Source organism: Elgaria multicarinata, chromosome 20 (genome assembly GCF_023053635.1).
Source record: "Elgaria multicarinata webbii isolate HBS135686 ecotype San Diego chromosome 20, rElgMul1.1.pri, whole genome shotgun sequence".
Taxonomy (NCBI): Eukaryota; Metazoa; Chordata; class Lepidosauria; order Squamata; family Anguidae; genus Elgaria; species Elgaria multicarinata.
This window is the reverse complement of record NC_086190.1, coordinates 14,280,007-14,297,772: the sequence shown is the minus strand read 5'-3', so window position 1 is coordinate 14,297,772 and position 17,766 is coordinate 14,280,007. Positions and strand designations below refer to the sequence as shown.

Below are 17,766 nucleotides of genomic sequence, written 5' to 3'. Positions count from 1 at the left end.
TTTGTTGGGTTTTTTTGTTCTTGTTTTAGTAAATGAAAACACTGGCTGTTTCTTCCCATCAAAAATAGCCAGAGTTGTACCTTATCTTATTTGTATATGATCCAATAAAGACATTTTTTGATCACCACAATGTCTAACATTTGAAAGAAGAGAGATACTTGGAAATCATATCCTTTGATCAGGAAGTTCTTCTATCCTAACTTTGGATATGTGGAGGCTGGCTGTAGTTAGAGTGAAGGTGAAGAACTCTTCATAGAATCATAGAATAGCAGAGTTGGAAGGTGTGTACAAGACCATCGAGTCCAACCCTCTGCTCAATGCAGGAATTCACCCTAAGGCATCCCTGACAGAGGGTTGTCCAGCTGCCTCTTGAAGGCCTCTAGGGTGGGAGAGCCCACAACCTCCCTAGGTATGACCATTGTCATTCTGCTCTAACAGTCAGGAAGTTTTTCCTGATGTCTAGCTGGAATCTGGCTTCCTGTCACTTGAGCCCATTATTCCGTGTCCTGCACTCTGGGATGATCGAGAAGAGATCCTGACCCTCCTTGGTGTGACAACCTTTTAAGTACTTGAAGAGTGCTATCAAGTCTCCCCTCAACCTTCTCTTCTCCAGGCTAAACAGGCCCAGTTCTTTCAGTCTCTCTTCATAGGGCTTCGTTTCCAGACCCCTGATCATCCTGGTTGCCCTCCTCTGAACATGCTCCAGCTTGTCTGCGTCACATGTTCAAAAGCATGAGAGAGGCCATAGTTCAGTGGCAGACCACATGGTTTGCATGCAGAAGGTCTCAGGTTTAATACAATTCCATGAGGAAACCAGGCAGGTTGTAGGATCATTGAGGATTAACGGACAAATTCCTGGAGAAGAAGTCTATCAATGGCTACTAGTCTTTGTGGCTAGTATCAGAGGCAGTGTGCCAGTGTACACCAGTTTGCTGGGGAACATGGGCAGGAGGATGCTGTTGCACTCATGTTATGCTTGTGGGTTTCCCATGGGAAGCTCATTGGCCTTTGTATGAACAGAGTGCTGGACTAGATGGACCCTTGGTCAGATCCAGCATGGCTGTTCTTATGTTCTTATCCAACCGAGTCATTCTTGAGTAGGGGACTCTTCCTCCAAAGTTAACCAACTATTGCTTCTTGGCAATAATAATAATAATAATAATAATAATAATAATAATAATAATAATAATAATCCGTTAGCTCAACCACCAGGAATCTCAGGCCTTAGCTAGACCTACCTTCTATCCCATGATGGAGGAGTGAAGGTCTCGCGTTGTGATTAATGTAAGATCCCTCCTCCCTCCCTGATCCCGGGATCTCCTATGCGTCATGTGGATGCACAGGGATGATCCCGGGGTTCGCCCTGGGATAAAGCCCGGTCTAGCTAAGGCCTCAGAAACACTGACAGATACTAGGCATAACCAGCAGAGAGATAGGGCTGCCTTGCAGAGGTGAGAAGGAGGGGTAAGAGATGAGGTGGAGCAACTACCAAGAACAGTGGTCAGTTTCAAAATGCAATTTTGAGGCAGGGAGAAGCCACGCTTAGGTTTGCACGAGGGTCTGTAAATCCTCTCAGCCAGCTCGCAAGTGAAAGTGCCCTTAAAGGAAGACTGCAGATGGAAAACAATCTGGTTTATTTATTTTATGCCAGTTCCCTTTTGTGTGAGGTATGGCGGGGCAGACACAAGCCAAATTGAACTGGATTTGCTGCCTTTGTTCGTAATGGCGGGTGCGTTCGGTCGAGTGCAACAGAAGAGGCAGGGAGTAAAGCAAGAAATTTGGCGCCAAGCGACCCAGCTTTGAAAGAGCTGGCATTCCAATCCCCTTCGGCATAAGAGAAAATCCTGATTGAATGCTTCAGCGCAGTGACCTCCCCTGACCCCGGAGAACGCGACCGCTTCTCTGGAGGCACTTCTTTTCAATTAATCAAATTAATGGCTTGAGTAAATCTGCCCACCACTTGGCCAGCTGTGACCTGCAGGGACTGCTTATGAGAGGGCCTTGGATCAGGTCCTTTCTCCTCTGCTCTGCGGGTTCAACACGAACTTTGGCTAAATACATCTTTCTCAAGAAAGATATTCCGAGGGCCCGGTGCCTAAGCTTGCCTGTCCAGTTTGACAAAGAAAATGTCAGTCTGTACCAATCGGGGCCGTAAATACATAAGAATGACCATGCTGGACCAGATCAAAGGTCTATGTAGTCTAGACTAGGATTATGTCCATCCGATGTAGGATTATGGCTCCAGCCATGAAAAACTAGATTCCCCATAGCACATAGGTCATAACCCTTCCTAGCATCTGGCACTGAGAGATATACTTGGTAAATGGACGTTCCAACACACCTCTTCCATGCATTTGTCTGCTCCACTTTCAAACCTTTCTAACCAAGTGGCTGTCTCATACCTTGTGGCAGAGAATTCCATAAGTCAGTGGCGCATTTTATGAAAGCCGTTGTGTAGTGAGATTAGAGTCCAACCTTCTCCAACCTGCTTCAGGTGTGTTGGACCAAAGCTCCCATTATCCCCATTGCTCATGCTGGCTGGGGATAATGGGAGTTGTAGTCCATCACATCTGAAGGGTGCCAAGTCATGACAGGGCAGACCACTCAATGGCTGTCCTAGCTTCAACCGTAGTAGAGTTGATGGGTCCTGTAGGCCATCCAGTTCAACCTCCTTCCTGATGTTGGATATCAAGAGCTAGAGCTTCCCCCAACAGATTGTTGACCAGTGTCTTCTTGAAGAGCACGAGGGTGGTTGTACAGATGCACAGAGCCAGTACATTTATTTACTATCAGTCATAAGGACAATAAGACCAAGGTTCAGTCTAGTGTCCTGTTGCCAACAGTGGCCAATCGGATGCCCCTTGAAAGGATGTTATCCCTTGTTGTTTGGCCCCAGCAGGTCTCCCTTGTTGTTTGGCCCCAACATCTTTTGGACATACGGCATCTGAGGCTGGAGGCTCCATTGAGCTATCACGGCTAAGAACTGCTAATAGTCCTATCTCCTACAAATTTTCCTTAATCCCCTCTTAAGGCCATCTGAGCCAAGCTGGTAGTGCCTCTTGCTGAGTGATTCCCAAGCCAGTGCTCATAGGATTGCTGTCACACAGCTCAATTTTAGGTATGTATGTTAAGCAGTAAGCCCCATTGTGTCCAACAGTTCTTACTCTCAGGTAGTGCTTGAATTACTGGGCTTGGGGTATGAGCAGCCTCCTTTACTTTTTGTGATACCCCTCTTATCCACTTTTTTGGAATTTTGTTGCGGGCGAGGGGAGGCATTATCTGGCTAAAATTTGAGGCTAGTCTATGTGAACTTAGGGATTTCATTAAGGCCCCTCCTCCAAGTAAGCATGCCAGTCCTTTTCCAGCTTCACTAGCTGACAGTCCAGGTACGGGCCCAATTCAAAGTGCTGGTATTAACATTCAAAGCCCTAAATGGCTTGGGGCCAGGCTATCTGAAGGAATGCCTCCTTCCATATGTACCTGCCCTGACCCTAAGATCATCCTCAGGGGTCCTTCTCCATGAGCCCCTGCCAAAGGAATTGAGGCAGGTGGCTACCAGGAGGAGGGCCTTCTCTGCTGTGGCACCCTGGCTGTGGAATGAGCTCCCTAGAGAGGTTCGCCTAGCACCTGAATTATACTCTTTTAGATGCCAGATAAAGACCTTTTTATTTTCTCAGCATTCTAACAGTCTGTCAACTTAATTTTAGCTCTGCTGTTTTAAATTTGTATTTAAAATCTATATTAATTTCTGCATTGCTGCATTGCTGGTTGTGTTTTTATATTGCATTTTATACTATGCTTTTACACTATTTGTTTTAGATTTTGAATGGGTTTTATGGTTTTAATTTTTGTAAACTGCCCAGAGAGCTTTGGTTCCTGGGCGGTATAAAAATGCAGTAAATAAATAAATGCCTAAGATCTCAGCCTTAGAACGCAATCCTGTGTAGTGTACGCAGAAGGATGTCCCCTTGATTTATTTATTTATTTATTTATTTATTTATTACATTTCTATACCGCCCAATACATATGAACTAGAACGATTTATTAAAGAAAAGGTTAATGGCAAGCACTTTTATTCAAGATGTATATAAGACCTCTCTTCTTCACATTCAGAAATGCTTTACGTGCTTTTCTTTGGGCAAATTCATCATCCACAACAGAAAACTCAAGCAACTTTGCCCAGGGGGACTCGGAGTGGGGCACCTCAAAGTCGTAGGCCCACGCCAACTGGCCCCACTGCCCACCCACCCCCTGCCCAGCTCTGGGACCCCATGGCAGTGGTCCGGTGATCCCTTCTCTGCCCACCCTTTTCTCTCTCACTCTGCCACCCTTTTCTTTCTCTCTTTCATCCCCTTTTCGCTCTTCCTGCCACCCTTTTCTCTCTCTTCCTGCCACCCAATCCTTGCTCTTTCTGCCTCTCTCTCGTCCTCTCTCTCCTTTTCTCTCTTTCTGGCACCCTTTCTCTGCCACCCCTTTCTCTCCTTCCTTCTCTCCCTTCTCCCTCTCTGCCATCTTCTCTCCTTCTTTCTGCCCAGCCCTGTTCGGAACCAGGCCAAGGCCTCCTTCCCAGAGCCCGGATCTCTGGGGCTGCCCCTAAGCGGAGCTGCCTTCTCACGCTCCCGGCTCGCTCCATGCGTTCCGCGCCGCCAGGCCCACCCACCTCCGTCCTTCCTCCCAGCGGGGCCAGGCAGGGCCTCCTGCCCGCCCGGCCGCCCGGCGATTGCGCCAGGGAAGGGTTGCGTCACCGCCTCGCTCCACCGCCGCCTGGCCCCGCGTGGGCGGCTGAGCGCTCGCTGCCTCGCCAAGAGCCCGCGGCGGCTGTCCAGCCCGCCCGCCCGCCTGCCTGCCCGCCAGCCAGCCAGCCAGCAGCCTCCGCGCACGCAGCCCAAGCCAGGAGGGAATTTCTGGCTCGCTTGGCCGCGCGCCCGGCCGCAGGCTGCTGGAACTTGGCGGAGAGAGGCGAGCGAGGGGGAGGAAACCGCTTGGTTCTCACGACCTCCAGCCAGCCAGCGCGCACGGCAGGGCGGGGAGACGGCGCGGCCGCCAGCCGAGCGCGCACACCGGCGGCTCCGGGGCAGCCGAGTGAGTCAACAGCAGACCCGGAGACCTCGGCTGGGTGACTCCCGCGCCAGGCTGGTGCGAGCCGGATCTGGGAGGATTCCGGATTAAAAATACTCGCTCAGCTACTGCTTACGCGTTGACATGTACATCTCGCCTTTGCAAGATATCCATAAACCTTCTCCTCTCCGTTTTATCCTCACAACAACCCCGTGAGGTAGGCTCCACTGCGTGAGTGGCTCAAAGTCCCCCAGGGACTAGAACCCGGGTCTCTAGAGCCCCACACTCTAACCACTACACCGGCTTTCACATGAACTTGAATGCGTGATGAGCAGCAGTAAAAGAAGAGCCAGAAGTTACATAGAATCATAGAACCATAGAATAGTAGAGTTGGAAGGAGCCTACAAGGCCATTGAGTCCAACCCCCTGCCCAATGCAGGAATCCACCCTAAAGCACCCCTGACAGGTGGTTGTCCAGCTGCCTCTTGAAGGCCTCTGGTGTGGGAGAGAACACAACCTCCCTAGGCAACTGATTCCATTGTCGTACTGCTCTAACAGTCAGGAAGTTTTTCCTGATGTCCAGCCGGAATTTGGCTTCCTGTCACTTGAGCCCGTTATTCCGTGTCCTGCACTCTGGGAGGATGGAGAAGAGATCCTGGCCCTCCTCTGTGTGATAACCTTTTAAGTGTTTGAAGAGCGCTCTCATGTCTCCCCTCAATCTTCTCTTCTCCAGGCTAAACATGCCCAGTTCTTTCAGTCTCTCCTCATAGGGCTTTGTTTCCAGACCCCCTGATCATCCTGGTTGCCCTCCTCTGAACATGCTCCAGCTTGTCTGCGTCCTTCTTGAACTGTGGAACATGCAGTTGAACATCTTGATTCCAACAGTGAGCTGGGACAATGTCCCTTTTCTTTGTTTGTCCTTAGCATCTGGTAACTAGGGATATACTGGCTGTGAACAGGGAAGTTCCAGACGTTTTGGATCATTGCTGGTGACTGGCCTACATAAATTTCCTTAGAAAGCCATCTCAGCCAATGGTGGCAAATGTCGTACGACAATTAGATGTTGTGCCAAGTACTTCCTTGTGTGTGCATGTGAGGCCCAAATATACTGCCCATCAATTTCACTCAGTGATCATCCCCCACCCCTAATTACAGTGTTATGGGGAGGGGATTCTCTATCTTCACATTCTCCATACCACTTTATCTACCCCTCACACTAGCTACTTAAAAGGTTGTCACACAGAGGTGGGGCCAGGATCTTTTCTCCATCATCCCAGAGTGCAGGACACGGAATAACGGGCTCAAGTTAAAGGAAGCCAGATTCCGGCTGGACATCAGGAAAAACTTCCTGACTGTTAGAGCAGTGCGACAATGGAATCAGTGACCTAGCGAGGTTGTGGGCTCTCCCACACTAGAGCCATTCAAGAGGCAGCTGGACAGCCCTCTGTCAGGGATGCTTTAGTGTGGAGTCCTGCATTAAGCAGGGGGTTGGACTTGATGGCCTTATAGGCTCCTTCCAACTCTACTATTCTATGATTCTATGATTCTAGTCTGTCCACCCTCCAATTTGTTTAATATATAGTCACAGACCCATTCATTAGCTAGAACAGCCTCCCCGAATTTAGTATCCACTAAATGTTTTGGACTACATCTTCCAGCATTGTTGAGCATTGGTTTTGCTGGCTAGGAGGTGATGGGAACTGAAGTCCAAAACATGGAAGGGTTCCAGCTTGGGAAAGGCTGATCTTGCCTTCTAAGGATTTTGCCAGTGGAGGCTGGTTGCTTCTATTTCAATGGGGCGGTAAATCCGCTCTGGGCTACAGTCAGAACTTGAAAGGAGCAATCCAAGGTGCTGAACTTACTTTGGGGGTGAGGTTCAGCACTTTGGATAGCTCCAATAATAATAATAATAATAATAATAATAATAACAACAACAACAATAAATGTATTTATATAGCGCTTTGTGATGAAGCACTGTACGTAGGATAAAATAGGTCAAGAGAGTGTTCAGAGGAGGGCAACCAGGATGATCAGGGGTCTGGAAACAAAGCCCTATGAAGAGAGACTGAAACTACTGGCCATGTTTAGCCCGGAGAAGAGAAGATTGAGGGGAGACATGAGAGCACTCTTCAAATACTCTACTATGCTATGATTCTAAGAGTTTACAAAAATAGAATAAATACAATAATTCTTATAAAAGACCTTAACTGAACAATAAAAACCTGTATGAAATGTGTTGTGGCCACCACAAAAACCATCAGCATGCTTTATCCCAGGAACAAACATCCAACCCCCTCTGTTCAAAAATAAAGGCTTTTAAACCTTTCTTAAACACCTCCAAACTCTCAGTCAACCGCAGTGGCAAGGAGAGTGAATTCCATAACTGAGGGACAAGGCCCAGGAATGCATGATACCGGGACACTGCGATCCGTGAGGTAGAATGGGTTAGAGTTCCGAATGGTGGGCAACCAGGATGATCAGGGGTCTGGAAACAAAGCCGTATGAAGAGAGACTGAAAGAACTGGGCATGTTTAGCCTGGAGAAGAGAAGATTGAGGGGAGACATGATAGCACTCTTCAAATACTTAAAAGGTTGTCACACAGAGGAGGGCCAGGATCTCTTCTTGATCCTCCCAGAGTGCAGGACACGGAATAACAGGCTCAAGTTAAAGGAAGCCAGATTCCAGCTGGACATCAGGAAAAACTTCCTGACTGTTAGAGCAGTACGACAGTGGAATCAGTTGCCTGGTGAGGTTGTGGGCTCTCCCACACTAGAGGCCTTCAAGAGGCAGCTGGACAACCCTCTGTCAGGGATGCTTTAGGGTGGATTCCTGCATTGGGCAGGGGGTTGGACTCGATGGCTTTGTAGGCCCCTTCCAACTCTGCTATTCTATGATTCTATGATTCTATGGTCTTCTGACTGAAGCCCAGAATGGATCCCCTGCTGCACTGAAAGAGGAGTCACCAGCCTCCACTAGATATTGCATTCCAAAAAGTTTGGGATTCCCAGCCATCAAATAGCCAGTGAGTAAGTTGGCCGCAGCATCTGCTGCTCCTCCCACTCCTCCTCACCACCACTGTTGACTGGGCTAGATTGAGATGCAGGTGAACACGCAGTGATGAGGAGGAGCAATACTAGGGTGTTCTTGTCTGTTGGGAGCTGCTGGGTTGTGGTCCCTGAGCAGGTGCCTGACCATGCCTATCTTGGCACCTGCCCTGGTGATCAATTTAACAAAACGCTGCCCACCACCCTTGTTCTTGCATATGCAGCACCCTATGTAATGCAGAACAGAGTGGCGCAATTTGAAACTTTGGACTTGACTTGCCAAAGATTGTGAGTGGCCATCACTTCGAACAGCAACCTTTCCCCCTCCAGATATGACATCATCATCATCATCATCATTATTATTACCCACTATTGCAAACCTTACTCACTTCCGTGGACTTTCACCATATATTGGCAGTTACCCTGTTCCTTCGCCCTTCTCAAAGGCAACTATAACCAAGGTGATACTGTGCATTGGTTTGGTTCACTTTATTCGTTCGGTTTTGCTCACACCGTATGTACCCAAAATCTAGGTCTTCAAACTTGAATTTATTTAATTAAGGACGTAAGGGCTGTGCTGGATCAAACCAAAGGCCAATCTAATCCAGCATTCTGTCCAGATGCCAGAATTGAAAGCCCGCCCACAAGCAGGACGTGAATGCAACAGCACCTTCCTGCCCATATTCCCCAGCAACTAATATTGAGAGGCAGAATCCTGGAGGTAGCATATAGCCTTCATAATGAAATCCTTATCCTCCTTGAATTTGTCTAATTCTCCCTTTATCCAACCCTCTTTTAAAGCCATCCAAATTGGTGGCCATCGCCACATCCTGTGGTAGCGAATTCCATAGTTTAGCTATGCGCTGTGTGAAGAATTCCTTCCTTTGATCTGTCCTGAATCTCCCACCATTCTGCTTCATGGAATGATCCCTTTGCGTTGTTGTTGTTGTTGTTGTGGTTGTGGTTGTTGCCACCTCACCATGCTTCATAATTAGGGCCACATCTGCCTCCCCTGACCCTTATTTTGTAGCTTTTCCCATTGGTACCAGTTTTGAACCAGCTTGTTTCTCTGCAACTAGGCCTTGTGTTTATTGCTTCCTCTTTGGCAGGGATTCACATGCTGGGTGTGTGTCTGTGTGTGTGATAATGGGTGGAAAAACTGTGTTTTCCTCAATTCTTTTCCTTCCCTGCTGTACTATGGATGAAGGGGGCGGGGGCTGACAGAGAGAGAGAGAGAGAGAAGGAGGAGGAGGAGGAGGAGGAGGAGGAGGAGAAGGAACAGGGCTGAATTATTCTCTTTTATGAGGTAGGCATTGTGAAAGCAGGCGATTGAATTTACAACACCATTGAGTACGAGAGTCCATCTCACCCTGTCAATGAGAAGGGGGCTTCCAGCGTGAGTGGGTGGGAAGCGGAAAAAGAGGCACATTTAACCCTTCTGCGCTGCATTCCCAGGGATCTCAATAGACTCTCGGGCTTGCAAAAGAACCCGCTGCATACTCAATGAGACCTTTTATACCTTTTAATTACCCTTCTCCACAATAGCGCCAGGACTCTTCTCTGCCTAGCACTCCTATCAGGCGGGAGGGTAACTTTTCCCACTTCCCCCCTAGCCCCTTGAACAAGGAAAAGAGAAGACAGAGACAGTATAGTGTGTGTGTGTGTGTTGTTCCTAACCAGCTCACTGCAAAAAAAGTTTAATGACAGTAGATGTAAATTTGGGCTCAAAGCTGAGCTAGGCTTCATTTATTTGTTGTTATATTATATTATAACTTTATCCCAAGCTGCTTCCAAGGAGTTCGGGGCAATGTAGATGGCGGGATACTTCTGTGCACATACAGAGTGCCTGCCCCTGCACATCTAGAGTTAAGGGCGGTAGGGTGCAATATTTAGGCCCAGTTTTGAGCTCCAGAATTCCTCATTGGGCTGCAGAACCGGTATCCTTCCAGATGTTGTTGGACTCCAACTTCCATCAGCTGCAGCCAGTGCAGCTGCTGATCAGGAATGATGGGAAATGTAGTCCAGCAACATCTAGAGGGCCACAGGTTAGGAACATAGGAAGCTTCCTTATACTGAGTCAGAACCTTGGTCGATATAGGCTAGTATCATCATCACTGACTCCAGGGTTTCAGGCAGGAGTTTTTCCAGTCCTACCTGGAGATGCCTGGGATTGAACCTGAAACCTTCTGCATGCAGAGCAGGGGCTCTGCCCTTGAGCCACCGCCCTGAGCTGCCATCCCTGTTCTGAGAAACAGGGAAGGTCTGCTTGAAGGCGAATCCTTTCATGCTACGGCACAGAAGTGATACTCCTTTCACAGGACGGCAGCTTAGGAAGTTGGGATATAGGTGGAGTTATCCAGGCCCCCCCAACCCCCCAGCACTGAAGGCTGGCCAAGATCCAACAGCTGTGTAACATCTTTTCTCCCATTTCAAATCCTACCACCAGAAGTCCCGTGAGGTGTGGAGTCACAACTAACTTGACTCAATCAAAACTGTGATAGAGGACCAAGAATCCCCTAGACAAGGTGGGCAACTTCCCCCAAACTTCCCTAGTGATGGGTAGAACTCTCTCCCCCAAACTTGAAAAAGAGCTGCCATGTCCCGCTGATGTTATTTGGGGGAACAACAGGATCCAATCCAACCCAATGAGCTATCTACCTGCCCCGGTCCCAACTTTCTTGGCATACTGCTGCAGTGGTTGAAAGAAGGGAGATATTCCCCGCCCCCCACTTTTCCTCTCTTGCACGTGGCATGCAGCCATTGCAGTATGCCAGGTGTCAGACAGGAGAGAGAGACACACATCTCTTCTGCAATGCCACCTGTGATGGAAGCAGTGGGTGGGAGGCTCAGGTTAAACTCTGATCTGTAGAAGAACTTTGGGGGGGGGGGGGGGCTGTGATGGTTTGATTTGCCTTTGAGGCGAACATAGCAAGCTGTCAAGATTCACATTCCGAAGCTAGGAATTGTGGATTTCAGCAACCTCATTAGTCTTCGTCACAACTGCCGGCTAGGCGTGCTCCTTGCTTTGAAAGCTATAGGAGGCATGAGAAGAACATGTACAGGCAACTACTATGTGTCTCATTGCATGGGAACCCTTTCAGAATGCCAGAGAGAGAGAGAGAGAGAGAGAGTGAGAGAGAGAGAGAGAGCTCTACAGGTTCAGCCATGAATCATTACAAAATAACAATAATAATAATTAATAAGAAGATGACGATGACAGCATGACTTGGCAAAGCCTGTCATGTTCATCGAGAAAGACCATCACGAGTGAGAAAAGGGAATTAATAATAAATGGACCACGGCAGGCACTTTGAGAGACATTTCACATCCTGGAGAAAATCTCTCTCTACTAAACTCTGCTCGCTACAGCATTCTTTCCAATAGCCTCCCCCAACCTCCAGATATGTTGGACTACAACTCCCAGCCAACATCTGCAGGGCACCGGGTTAGGGAGGGCTGTTTTAGAAGAAAGGCTGCAAACTGATAACACACTTTGCCCAGGCCTGTTCCTGTGCCTTTAACAACAGCTTCCGCTTCATAGACCAGCACTTGAAGCATCTCAGAGCCTAAATTGTGGAATGATCGCCTTCTAAATGGCTAATGAACACGCAGGTCAGGAGGTTAGCAACCCAATTTAAGCAGAATCAGGAGCAAAAGCAATTATTTTGGGGTTTGTCTCTGTGTGTGTGTGTGCTTGTGTATCTGTTGCCATTAATGGATGTATGACAGGTAGACTTTAAACAGGTGGCAGTTCACAGCAATGATTTGCGGTGAAGGAGAAACAAAGGGGGAAAGCTTATCCTGTTGAAGTTCTGCCTGTCATGCACCTGTTAAAAAAAAAGCACAAGAAGGTGGGAAATGGTAATGCTCCTTCTCCCAATTTCCAAATTGAGAAGCAGAATGGGATTCCAGCAGAGAGCTCAGACCCAAGTTGATCTTCCCTGATGTCTCATCTATGGTGTAGAACCCAATGCAGAGAACATGTTGGGTGGAGACCAAGGGTTTCAAGTTCAAATCCCTGCCCAGGCAATTAAATTCAGGAGGTAGGCCCTGAGTCACTGTCCTAACCTACTTAAGGATATATTGGAGTCTACCCTGAAACCTTTGTAAACTGTGGGAAAGAAATATGATATAATAAGGCTCCTTTGTTGATTGCCTTTGGGCAATGAAAGCAATTTTGCTTTCTTAAAAGGGAATTCTTAGCAGTCTTTCTCATCTGGGTGCCCTCCAGTTGCTTTGGACTTCAGCTCCCATTAGCCCCAACCAGCATAGCTCCTGGTCAGGAATTCTGGTTGCTGTGGTCCAAAATATCTGGAGGACATCAGGTTTTGGAAAGTTGCCTTGGAAAGAGAACATCAACTTCTTAAGAGGCTGCTACTCTGTTAAAAGAAAAATCATTTGCCTTGTACAGTAATCCTATGGATGTTTACTCAGAAGTAAGACCTGCTGTATTCAGTGGGATTTTCTCCCATGCAAGTTTTGTCGCTTAAAATTTGTGTAGGGTTATAGACAGTGCTGAAGTGAAAAGCCTACTTTTCAAAAATACAATGCAGGCATTATTTGCAGAGCCATGCTCCTTTTCCTTCACACATGGGGATTCCTCTTCTCTGATGGCAGCTGTATGTTTTTAATATGCACATAAAAGAAAAATGAACAATGGGCTTGTTCAGAAGACACCTTAAAACCTGCTAGCTAAGACTTTGGGTTAAGCAGCAGGTTTTAAGAGGTTTTGTGCTATGAGTTTTGCTAAACCCTGATCACTCACTAACCATAGTCAGACTGTCTGCAGCAGGGTTAGAGGCTCTGAACCATGGCTTAAAGTGTTGTGTGTGACAGCACGGCTTGAGGTTAGTGCTAACCCCAGAGAACCACAGTTTCGCTAACCACAGAGCCTGAAGTGTCATCTGAACAGGCCCACTGTCTTCCTAATTGGGGAACCATTTTAGTTGATCAAAAGCATTTTCCGATGAATAAATTGTATAATATAACCAATGTAACATTTGTGGCCTCTCTCCATTCAACCCTTTAAATACATATCCATGATTCTAATAGACGCCATCCTGCCTGATTCATGAATCCAGAAAAATCAGTAGCCCACACTTTGTAAAAATCTCCCCTTCAGATATCTACTGCACCTATCTTTGCTTCTGCAACCACACAGCAACATTTCTACTTCAAGAAAGGCTTTATTTGTACAAACATCTTCGAATGCTCTTTAAAAACAAAACCTCAGACATACACAGACTCACAAAAAAATGCTTTGGCATAGTATGTGGGAATATTTGATACAAAACTAAGACTTTCCTTAGGTTTTAATAAACAGAAGTATTTCACATAAGTAGTTCACATAACATGTTTTGTTTTAATTAAAAAAAAAGCCGTAAAAACACAAACTGAAATCTCAACCTTTGGAAATGAATAAATAGATTTTGGGGGAAATGCAACCAACAAAAAAATATAGAGGAGTCCAGGTTCCATACAACGGAACCAAATTCAGAGTCTCTTGGATATATGTGCGTGTCAGAGGAAAGTCACCAAGGTCTCCAGACAGTTTCGCTGCGTTCCCCTCCGGCTTGGGAGACAGGCACTAAGTTTCCCCCAAAGGATGTGAGCCCTTGCACTGGGGACATGGAAGGAGTTGCTGTTGAGCTGCCGGCAGAAACTGGCATGTTTGCATTGGCATAAAGAGGGATCACGGGCCCTGTGCCAGGTGGGAACGCAGGGTTTGGGATGAGAAAAGCAAACTGTCCGTCAGTAGCTGGCACCAGCTGAAATCCCCCATAGACCTTCGGGGAGAGGGTTTCGGCAGGGTTAAGTTTGCAGGGCACCGGCATCGCCCCAGTTCCTGCTGCTGGGCCTGGCAACTGTACATGCAGAGGTTGAGCCAGATGTGCAGGCTGTCCGCTCGTGGTTGGAGGTGGTGGTGGTGGTGGTGGAGCGGGATAATTCATGGCCACAATCTGACCCAGGCATGTGGAGAGGTGACCCAGCAGCCTGCTGCGGACTTCTGTGTTCACCCCTTCGCAGGTGGAGAGGAAACGGGTGACTTCGTTCATGCACTCATTAAATCCGGCTCGGTATTTGCCTAGAACGGTAGGATCAGCACTCAGAACTGCTGCAACGGAGACAGGAGAGAGGGGGGGGGCAGAGGGATTAACTCCTGGAATGATTGGAAGACTTCAAACTCAGGGGTATATTTGCTTCTTAGGGATGCAGACTCCCCTTCTTTTGGGCGGGGGAACCTGCAAACGGCTATATGCTGGCTTTGGAATTTCTCTTACCAGTTGACATCTCTTGCATTTGGCAAAGTATTGGACAGCCTTACCCCAATAAGATGCATTCCAGATGTTTAGAAGTACAATTCCCATCAACCCCTACCAGCATGGTGAATGATCAGGAATGCTGGGAGTTGTAGTCCAAAATTATCTAGGGGGCACTAGGTTGGGGAAGGCGGTGTATGTTTTTTCTGGGTGGGGGGGTGGTTGTATAAGGCTTCATGAAGGAGAACCCAGATTCAAATCCCTTTGTTTCCATGAAACGTCTTGGGCAAATCCCTTGTGGGAAATGTGTGTGGTGAAATGTGGCCCTGGAAAAGGGAGAACTGGGTTCGAGTCCTGCTGAGCCATGAAGCTCACTTGGGTAAACCACTTTGTGCCTACCTCACAGGGTTGCTTAGAGGATTTTATTTTTTAAAAAAGGATAGCCCCATGTGGAAGTATCTAACTGGAACAAATGCAGTATGGGTACAGGATGCAGAAGGTAGCTAGATTTTCATAGGGTTGCTTTGTTTCTGTCCCTGACCAGTCTGTTGAGAAACTAAGCAAGGGAAAGTATAATTAAAGAGTTCTAGAGAGAACTCTCCCCCTATACCAAATTTGCTAACAGGAGGGTTGCTGCTCACCTGTCATCTGGGCTCTTTGGAGGTTCCTCAGGTGCTTTACCGTCATTTCCAGAATATCCGCTTTCTCTAGCTTTGAGTGTCTGGAACTCTGGTGTGAATCAAAGAAACAAGATAAGTGAGTTTATTGTTGTAGTCAGGACGGAGCATGAAGCAGTAAAGACCCTCCTCCATGTCTGAAAACCTTCATGACATCTGGCCACTTGAGGCTAATTTGCCACCCCACCCCAAACTTCCAGCTATGTCCATGGCCAAAACTTGAACTGTGCAGACCAGATGGGTGGAGAGATCCCCAGATTCTAGAAGGATTGTCCCAGGGTGTGTGTGTGTGTGCGTGTACCCCAAATCCTCCCCTCCCTCCACCCCCCTCAAAACAACCCTGAATGACGCCTGTCTCCCCCCACTCCACTTCAATTTCAACTTACATCTTTTTTCAAGGCATCTAGGATGAGGGTCTTGAGTTGGCCCAAACTTTCGTTAATCCTTGCACGACGTCGCTTCTCCATGATTGGTTTGGAAGACTGCGGGGAGGGGGGAGGGAAGAGAGGAGTCAACATTTAGGTAGGCATTAAATGGGCATGCTTGCCCGCACCACGTAGTACAGGAGTGCCTCTACTTCTGAATTACTTCCCTGGTCATTTTTTTTTGCAATCCACCTTAACTTCAACACCCTTGTAGACCCCTCTAACAGTGCAAATTCCACCCTAGGAGTTGCACCCCTACTTATTTCTGAACTCAAATTCCTTATGCCATATCCACCTACTTCCACACCGTCATGGCAACTCTGGAAACAAATGCAAACTGCTGTTTTGAGCCCCATAGCTTTGTCCCTATAGCTATTTTAAAATACACAAATCCCTACCAAGGAACTGTCTCCATAAGGGCATATACCAGTTCTCGCTCTCACATAGCCTTCAGTTACCTTTTGCCACCATACCCACCACCCAATTCGGGAATTGCAGAAGACTAATTTCCCCCAAACATTTTGCGGGGTGCTTTTGATGATATAAGTTATTATTTATTACATTTCTATACCCCCCAATAGCCGGAGCTATTGCATCAAGTAGCCATGATGCAAGTGAAGACAAATATATATGTAAAAATAAGTCCTGTTGTAAGGACCTGAATATCCATCCGTTTACCAGCTTATTCTTTCAGCGCTTAAAAAACAAACCAAAGACCCCCTTAACAAGACATTGGGGAAGAAAATTACCTTTCTGTGTTCGCTGGCACTTTTGGGCTTGTCCGGCGTCTGGCTAGAACTGGCAGGTGCTCCTGCAAGAGGGGACGCCGTCGGTTTCTCCATGGTATCAGCTGGCATCTTTGTGGCTTCTTTATTTTAATGCACAGATTTAAAAAGAAGAAGAAAACGGGGAGGAAAATAACGTTGGTGCAGCAGCAGCAGCAGCAGATGAAACGGGCTGCTTAAAACCCCACCGCCACGCTGTACATCCGTTGTTTTGGGTCGCCCAGGTGTGATAAAGTTGCAGTTTGGGAAGGAAGCTTTATTCTTTATCCAGCTCAAAGAGTATTTGCTGGCCAAAACTCAGGATGGAGGGGGGGAAGTCTGCGTTTTGCAGCCAATGCAATGGCTGATTCTTTCCTTATGCAGCTGGGGAGCCGCGGCTGCCTGCGCTCAGCTTGGCTGCGCAAGGAAACTCCCCCCCTCGCTTTTATAGCTCGCGGCGGCTCCCAATTCGTGTGAAACCTTCTCCACATTCTTTCCCACACTCCCGGCAGCCAATCCGACACGGGACTCACCCCGTCGGGCTCGCCGATTGGACGACGCCCCCGCGAGCTGTCAGTCACGCGCTGAGCTTCCTTCTCTGCCCCCCCCCCCGTGCGCTTTCCACACTTCCAAAAAGATATTTTTTAAAATAATAATAATAATAATCTATCTGTCTCCCCCCAAGCTTCGATGGAGACAGCAACCCTCCCCTCCCCTTTGAAGGAGATGTGCGATGCAACCTGTGCAACAATTAGGGGAGCATCTTATATAGGGCAACGTCCCCCCCACCGTGGAAACCCCCCCCCCTCCACCAGGAACTATAAGAATGCATTAATCCCAATTGTGCCTTGGGAAAGGGTCGCTGGAGATCGTCAAAGCGTGGTTCAGGTTTTGCAGAGATGGTATCCTATTATTTTTTTTGCAAAGGCTTTGGATGATATTTATTCTTTTGCAAGGTGGTCTTTTTTCTTTTAAATCGCCCCCCCCCCGCGCCCCCGCAATGAATGTTGCCTCTATGGAGAACGCACGATGTCTTTGGGATTGATAAAAGGTGGGGTTGATTTGCCCCGCCAATCAATAAGGAATTTTTTTTTTTAGGTCACTGCAAACCTATAGACATGTTTACTCAGAAATAAGTGCCACAACGTGATTTGCTCCCAGGTAAGCGTGTATAGGATGGTGGAGAGCCACAGTGCCTTTCTCTCCTTGGCCTGGAGGAGATTTTATTAACTCGGGCCATTATTAAAATGTGAGGGGGCATTTCTTACTTACAGGACGAAGAAGGGCAAACATCATCCCAGTGGTCGTCTTCACTTGCTGAATAGGGAAGCCCCCCCCCACCCCAAACCTGCCCATTTCGCACAAAGATTTTTTTTTTAAGGAATTAAGGTCAATTGTGCTAAATTTTGAACTATTCCCCCCCCCCCCTCCGGTTCCCTGGGTTTGCAAAGCAGCTTTTGAAAACAAATTCATCTCTTTTTCGCTCCATCTTTCTTTTCCTGTTATATTGTACTGGGCTTCTTTTATTTTCTTTCTC

General features: G+C 47.6%; 1 protein-coding gene across 3 annotated transcripts; it reads right to left on the bottom strand.

Moving 5' to 3' along the window:
- Positions 1 to 13,292: 13,292 nt before the first annotated feature.
- HES4 (hes family bHLH transcription factor 4) lies at positions 13,293 to 16,449 on the bottom strand. 3 transcript variants are annotated; one of them, XM_063145042.1, is made up of 4 exons: positions 16,215 to 16,449; positions 15,427 to 15,522; positions 15,005 to 15,092; positions 13,293 to 14,188 (listed from the first exon to the last, which is right to left on the bottom strand). In XM_063145042.1, the coding sequence occupies exons 1-4, from the start codon at positions 16,320 to 16,322 to the stop codon at positions 13,635 to 13,637; spliced, it is 846 nt and encodes a 281-aa protein (XP_063001112.1). In that variant the 5' UTR covers positions 16,323 to 16,449; the 3' UTR covers positions 13,293 to 13,634. The 3 variants fall into 3 exon arrangements, with proteins under 3 accessions (XP_063001112.1, XP_063001111.1, XP_063001110.1); XM_063145041.1 differs by having other exon boundaries at positions 13,293 to 14,215; positions 16,215 to 16,448; XM_063145040.1 differs by having other exon boundaries at positions 13,293 to 14,218; positions 16,215 to 16,443.
- Positions 16,450 to 17,766: the final 1,317 nt, after the last annotated feature.

Coding starts and splice junctions, on each gene's coding strand:
- HES4 (XM_063145040.1), bottom strand. CDS start 16,322: ATGCCAGCTGATACCATGGAGAAACCGACGGCGTCCCCTCTTGCAGGA. Junction 15,523..16,214: donor GTGCCAGCGAACACAGAAAG/GTAATTTTCTTC, acceptor CCCTCCCCGCAG/TCTTCCAAACCAATCATGGA. Junction 14,219..15,004: donor CCAAAGAGCCCAGATGACAG/GTGAGCAGCAAC, acceptor TCTCCGTTGCAG/CAGTTCTGAGTGCTGATCCT.